Source organism: Gavialis gangeticus, unplaced genomic scaffold, assembly GCF_001723915.1.
Source record: "Gavialis gangeticus isolate Ggan-Ray unplaced genomic scaffold, GavGan_comp1, whole genome shotgun sequence".
NCBI lineage: Eukaryota > Metazoa > Chordata > Crocodylia > Gavialidae > Gavialis > Gavialis gangeticus.
This window is the reverse complement of record NW_017729032.1, coordinates 120,810,996-120,818,570: the sequence shown is the minus strand read 5'-3', so window position 1 is coordinate 120,818,570 and position 7,575 is coordinate 120,810,996. Positions and strand designations below refer to the sequence as shown.

Sequence of the window (7,575 nt, the reverse complement as noted above, 5' to 3'; positions counted from 1 at the left end):
AATGAGCAACCTTGCTACATTGCTATTTTGCCTTAGTCAAAGATAAATATCTGGCTTGTTATTTAAACTACAACAGAACACTAACTAGACTTAAGCTAAACTGAACAACCTGTGCAAATGTGAACAAGAAAGCCATGGGTATTTTAAAGCTAAATTTTAAAGCTAAAATACTATCTTCATATTTTCCATAAAAACACATTAAAAACAACCCAGTACAATTTGTAAAGGAGTGAAAATTCATTTGCCAGTAAATAAAATCCATGTACTGAAAGAACACAAGATCCAACAATAATATGTCTACAAAATCTGACAAATATCAAACTAAATACAAGTAGAAAGATTTCAATCAAGAACTCAAAAGGAATGTTAATATTATAAAGAAAAAATGTCAGCATGATTTAAATCACACTCAATAAATAGGCACTTCAATAAAGTATATTTACACTAGCTTGCTGAATACTAGGGCATCACAAAGTAGTATGGCTTTATTACAATGGATGGAAGATGGCAACTACTTAGAACCCAGTGCCAACATGGATTATAACAAATCCAGTGAGTATTTTGTTTTTCAATTATTCATAGAAAATTTAATCCTGATTAAGTATCCTTGGGCAGGAATTCATGGGTAGTTGATGACTGAAACCAACATTTATTTGAAATGCTTCTGTTAATTTAATCTGTGTATATGGCTTAATTATGATTGAATCCTCAATGTAAGAGAAATGAATTATATCAGGATTAAAATTCTAGTACCACATCACATATTCCATTTTCTTTCCTATTTTTAAAAGATGCAAGCATGCTGCTTTTATTACATTCATGTTGCCATCACTTTACAGCCTCGTATAGTGTTTAGCCTTTTGCTTCTGTATGTTTTAGTAGCATTTATTTAAAAAAAGTGTAACATAGGTAGCAATAGATTTTTAAAAATAAGAACTAAACCAAAATCAACATCACTAGCAAAAAAGTGCGTCATTTGCACAAATAACAAACAAGAGTTTACTGCATTTACCTGTAAACATTTTACACTGGTTTCCTGGAACAAGTCTGTTTTCATTTAAAAAATGTAAACATAAAGTGTACTGTCTACAAAGTACAGGAAGAAAAAAAACAACACAACCTTTTTATTCATTACATTACAGAGATTTCAGACTGGTCTATCCCAGCCTTGTTTGATGTCACAGTCATTTGAAGAACTGTTTTTTTATAGAACCTTAAAAACTAAAATTGGTGCAAGATGGGGAAGGTCTTAGATTGAAAAACGTAGTTATGAATGTGAACGGAGAGATTGGTCTTCCTTTGTTGTCATATACCTCAGCACACAGCATGTAACACAGAAATAACCTGCATTTAAACATTAAAAATTTAAATATATATTTAATACTACATTTTTAGTGAACGCACCTAACTTGGTGACCTGTTCAAATTCAGTATCAGTGAAGATCCCTATTTTTATGATTTGTATTTTCCAGTGAAACCAGAGTAGCACGTTTACCTGAAGCAAATATCTGCATACTTGAGTAAATAAATGTATGTATACTTAAGTCATTAAGCACATCTGTTACCTAACTGTGCCTTTTCCTAATAATGTCAGAAGTGATGTCGACTTTTATGTCCAGATGGCACTGTTAATGGTAATGTCACTGATGATAGAGAAGACACTTCCCAATATAGGCTATGAGACAGAAAAAGTCTGTAGAGGACAACCATGGAGACAGCCTGACAGAGGATAACACCTATGGTAATAATCTAAAAACCAAAAGATAAAAAGAGAGAGAGAGAGAAAAGTGAATGCTCTGAAGCAAGAACAAATTAATATTCTTATAAGCAACTTGTCAACAAAAATTGCTACAAACCTTTTGATATTGTAGTAGTTACAAGAAATTTAAGTATGGTGCTGGGATCCAGAAACTCTTGACTTGCAATCTTAGATTTACTAGTTCAGTGGGTAGCCTTGGGCAAATCACAAACTCTGTGCCTCAAAACTCAGACCTTTAATTCATGACCACTGGAGCCCCACAGGTGTAGCTGACTTAGTTACCTGTACCACTCAGATGACAAAAATAAATATGCTTGTACCTGCTGTTTCTATGCATGCAGCTCAAATGATGGTGCCTTCTCATTTTCAAAAACGTTTTTTCATTTCAACCTGTCCATTTACAAGTGAAGTAGTTGAGCAAGCAGCTGAGCCACAAAGTTGCTGTGAAACTTACCATAGTCTCACAAACAACATGGCTGGCTTCCCCAAAATCAGCACATTGTAAGCAGGGAAGCTGTTTTCTACTGGAAAAGAAGCATGCCTGGAGACACTGTGTGCAGGGGCAGATCCAGGGCAAGCGCAGTGCTACAGTTCTACCTCCCTTTGGCTCCTGTCCACTCAAACTTCATAACAAAGTCCCTGGGAGGGGCAGCAGCATTTCTATTTAGGCAATGCCAACAGAAGCTACCGACTTCGTATCTCTTTATCTCCCTGAATTCTGCTAATCTTTCTGTATTCCATGGGTGCTAACAACCATCTATTGTTTTTTATGGTCTTGATGTTCCACTCTTCAAGCTATCCTTTTTTCTGCTACTTTGCTCTGTGTTCCCCATTCCTGTTGTTGCCTCTCTTCTATTTTTAGTTCTAGCTAAAAACTTTAACTTGGCTGTGGTAATATTAACTCAGGTGTAGAAATGACCAACGGTGAAGTAGCAGAAGCACCATTAAGATTTTTAAGCAGGCTAGATTTTGTGTTATCAATCTGAATAAGATGCATACAATGACTACAGGACTAATCATACAATACCTTTTGACCATTTTTACAACTTTTTGGCTAGTTTATATACAATTCAAAAAACGCAAACTAGTAAATTAGTGCACATTCCAATAGTTATATTTGTTTTTGCTTTGCTTTTAAATTGAATAATATAGTGCTAACAAATATTAGTAAAGCATTAGGGGTGTACAGATAGAGATTTTTTGGGCCAAGACTGATGGCCAATTTTTAACAAGCCGTATTGGCTGATACAGATTTGACCGCTGATATGCAGGCAGGCTGCATCTGGCTGGTAAGTCTATTGTGGGGGAAGGGGCAAGAGGGGGGCAGACTGAGGCCCCTAAAGTGAGGGAGGGAATGGGGCTGGGGCTACACAGGTAAGACAGGGTACAGGATGGAGCTGCGTGTGGATCGTTTGGAGGGTGTGTGTGGGGGGGGTGGCTCCCGCTGCTACATGCACCCCAGGAGGACATGGGGGTGCATGCCCCCAGATTTGTGTGCAGGGCGAGGGTGGGCTGCTGCTGCAGGCTAGCAACAGGGTGGTGCTGAGCTTTTCCAGGTGGGGGGCTGGGCCATGCTGCACTCTGGGAGGAGGGCTATCGGGGAGCGGGGGCTGTAGCCACCACAAAATCTGCCGTAGCCCCCTCCCCAAGTGCAGCCCTGGCCCAAGTGCCTGCTGGGAAGAGCCTGGTGCCACCCTGGTCCCAGCCTGCAGGGGCACCTTGCCCTTGTTCCATGTGCACATCTGGGGGTGCACACCCTGCATGCCCTCCCGGGTGTATGCAGTGGCAGGAGCCGCTGCCCCCCACCCCCCCAGTCAGTATCCTGATGAGCAGGGATCCTGGTTCTGATAAAAATAATCCCCAATTTTTAGATTAAAAAGGGACCCCAAAATCCACGTTTCCATCATTAAAATGAAACACCACTAATGATATATATTAGTGGTGTTTCATTTTAATGATGGAAACGTGGATTTTGGGGTCCCTTTTTTAATCCAAAAATTGGGAATTGTTTTTTTAAAATCAGAGAAAACCAGGAAGGATCCTTGCTGATAAGGTCTGCGATGTGGAAATTAACATTTTATTTACAGGAACTTATATGAAGAACTAATTACAGTAAAGAGCCAACAATGTTGCTACTGCCCTTGCAAGTGTCTGGGGCCTAACCTTGTATGATGCTAAGTCCTTGTGGGAACATACAGTGCCCAGGAAGTGTAGGATCCAGGGAAACAGGCTGGGACACATAACTGGTACTAGGAACTTCCTGGTGCAACACTTCCTGGACAGTTGGTGTTTCCAGAGGACTTCCGCTATCTCACATAATCAGCCATGATTGGAAGAAATCATATTTCTACATTCTGCCTTCCCAAAAACAAGGTGCGTATTTTATTGGGGACGTATTGTATGGTATGAAAAAAGGAAGTGTTAAATGAGTACAATTTAAGAACTGCAGTTACTTAAACACAGTAGTTAAAACTTACCCAATACCCCAGAAATCCTGGTACAAAAATCCTCCTACAGTGAATTACCAGATCTCAACATACAGCAAAGAGTAATGATTTCCTACACTGATTCCCATTTCAAATGAGCTGGGGAGGGGAGGAGCAAGGTTTTCAGTGAGCAAGAAAAAGCAAACCCAGTACTATCATGATTAACGTAGCTATAGGAATCAATCACTTTTCAGCATGAACTAACATCAAATAAGAACTAATTTTTTTCTTTTTTTTACTAACATACCTTTTAACCTACGTATCCCCCATACAATAACAGTTCAGTTTCAGAAGATATTTGCACACTCATGCACAGACCACATTAAGTATAAGCAGCAAGATCTCTGCTTTTCAATGATGTAGTCACTCACCTGAGAATGATGGTGTACTTTATCTGAGCACGGCAGGCTCCACACACTAGCTCCCTAGCTCCCAGCATGTTATAGCAACCAGAAGGCCAAATAAATCCATCTTTGTTTTAATCTTAAGAGTTTACAAACTAAATTATACATTTTGAAAATAGCATTTAATCCAGTAAGACAGTTCAGCTGTGGCTTCCCTGACTTGCTCTGTCACATAACGCGTTTTAGAAATTTGCCTAAAAATTAACCTATACAATTTTTTTTGACAGATTTGTGAAAAAAGCCTGTTTTATTAGAAGCAGATTTTGCTTTGCCTTAAGAATCATACCTCTTTTCCCTACAAACTATTACCTTTACATTTTATGAAGCTTAGATTTCAGCCATGTGACTCAGTAGCTTGTGGCTAGGACTTCCCAAGCTGCTTTAGAAATACAAGGTTAGAGGTTGAAGACCATGAATTTGCTGAAATGACACTAAACCTCTAGACTAGCTGTTGTATATAAACAATTCTGTTAAAATTCTATCCAGTTTTTTTATCTTATTCACACATACCTTCTCTCTCTGATAGTCTCTAAATATTAACGAAATGGTTGCAAGACATGGGTGGCACAAAAACCACAGGATGCAGGCCTGAAAAAGATGAATCACATCTTAGAAATGTATTCTAATATACCAAAACAGGGATATGATAGAAGGTTACATTTCCATCTTTCTTTTTACAGATTTACTCTTTTGGAATAAACCAATGTAATTATAGCCACATTATTAAAAGTTTGATTTTTAAGTTAGATTTTGTTTCTAATGACATTTAAAATTATTACTCAGAGTATACTGAAATAATGTCATTTATTTAAACAAATAAAATATTTCAGCAGTAACTTTCCTATGGGCACAGGCTGATTCTCAAAAGCATGCCACAGAAATATATTTACCCTAAAAAGAATTGTTTCCCCCCCACCCCTCTTCCTTCCCTGCCGTGTTACTCTTACTTTGGCAAAGGTGATATAGAACTCCCTTTTGAGTGTACTTCTCTCCACTGTGATGATCTGATAAAGGCTACAGGCCAACGACAGAGCTAGGCAAACTCTTAGACCGGTGAGAAGTCCACTTGCTAAACTGTAGTGCAAATGGTAGCTGTGATGATTTGTATCTTCAAACTGTTCCCAAATCAGTAAAATACTCTGTAAAATGATAAAGAACGGGTCAAGTAAATACTGTACCTACATGTCTCATTCCGTCAGAAACCTAACTGTATTTATGATAGGAAAGTAGCAGTACAGCATTGTGGTTCTGCTTGGCTTGCTAGAAACTGCTATTTTACTAAAAGAAACAGCTAAAACTGCTCTCTTGGCACCACAGAGGACAAGTGATGCTTTATAGCCAGGAAAGCAGTTGGATTTCTGCTTATAAAATGAGTTAACTTTCCAGAAATTACAACATTTCCAATCAAGCTTCAACCTAGGACTTGACAACTGTAGCTACGTTCCTTTGAGAAACCTGAAGGGAAAACTTCCACTGAATTAACAAGAATTTTGCCAACTGGCTTCAACAGGAACAGGACAGAGTTTGTTAGCAGCAGTCTTCCAAACTACTATCCCCCTTCTTACTTGAACTAGTCGACTTTCTTCAGCACCATAGGCCTAAGTTAAAAAAGAAACTTAGTACTCCAGTACTGAACACTGCAACCAATAATTTTTGGTGACCATCCTCTGTAATGAAATTCAGAATCTTGTCCTTGCAAAGCTAATTGGGGGCTAGACACCCTAGAACAAGAGTAAAAAAATACAGTGAGATCAGTGTGCCACCCAAACTCAAAAAGCTCACTGGGAAACCAGTTAACACTAAACAAGAAACAGTGAAATTGCATCCTGCCCTTCTTGGGACTTAGGCTCCTGAGAATACAGAGAAGTGCCATCTTTTACTTGGGCTGTGGATCCTTACCCCAAATCACACAAGTATGCCCTTTTCTACCAAAACCCGAGCAGTAGTCATTCTTCTTTCAAAATGTGGGAAAGGGCCACTAAGCTTTGTAAACCACTTTGTAGTTAGAGCATATGGGAGACTTGGATTTAATTTCCCCTTCTGACTAAAGGAATTCAAACCCATGACATCTACCAGACATGGAGAATGTCCTAACCACTTTGGGTATTCTGGGACTGGGGCACTTCCCACCCCTCCTGCTGACGCTATGCTACTATTCAAAATTAAGTGGGCCAGAAAGAGATCAAAAGTGAGACCAATTATGTAGATTACAGGTTAGGACACCCAGCAGGAAGGTGGAATTCTGGGTTCAGGCCCCTGCTCTAAGGACTGAAGGAAGGTTTTAACACAGTGGGGGGCAATCTTTTTGGCAGATGCAACACAAATTAATCTTGCACCCTCTCTCAGTGTCACTCTGATCCCCTTCCCTGCCCAATCTGCTGCATGCCACACAGAAGCTGCACATTCCACTTGTGGCACTCATGCCACAGGCTGGCCACCCTTGCTCTATTTAGTGATCATATAAAAAGGGGACACCATCATTACCTCCTATTCTTCTAAAAGACAGCTGTGACTGCCAATTCATTTTGTGCATGGCCCAATTGTGTTAGTATGCTCTGACAACAAAAATTGATTCAGTTTCTTGAATAGGATAGGTTGAGGAACACCTGGTTTCTGAATCTCAGCCAAGCTTAGGTTTACAGACCCTGAACTTCTCAGAATGTAGGTAATTCTATACATTGTACACATAAAGAATTTTAAAGGTTACAAACTCAGAGGCCAAGGGAGTTTTGGTTCAACCACAATTAAGAGGCATCTGAGTGAAGACTTTTAGACTAATTTTTTTTTTTACTTGGCACTTACATTCCACTTAAGTCCTTTTTAAAGACCCAGACTGCTCTAAAGCAGACTGAAACACACAGGAATAATTAACAGTGCACCAATAAAGATTTTTTTGGCCAGTACCGATTGCCGATTATTACCCAGC

At 39.1% G+C, this 7,575-nt stretch overlaps 1 protein-coding gene across 1 annotated transcript in view; it reads right to left on the bottom strand.

Annotated features, from left to right (window-relative positions):
• Positions 1-213: 213 nt before the first annotated feature.
• The window catches only part of GPR180 (G protein-coupled receptor 180), a 36,990-nt gene continuing 29,628 nt past the window's right edge, over positions 214-7,575 (bottom strand). Inside the window, exons 7-9 of the mRNA XM_019524551.1 lie at positions 5,597-5,788; positions 5,160-5,237; positions 214-1,749 (exon numbers count right to left, since the gene is read on the bottom strand). Coding sequence (XP_019380096.1) covers positions 1,591-1,749; positions 5,160-5,237; positions 5,597-5,788 — 429 coding nt within the window. The 3' untranslated portion in view covers positions 214-1,590. The remainder of the gene's footprint in view (positions 1,750-5,159; positions 5,238-5,596; positions 5,789-7,575) is intronic.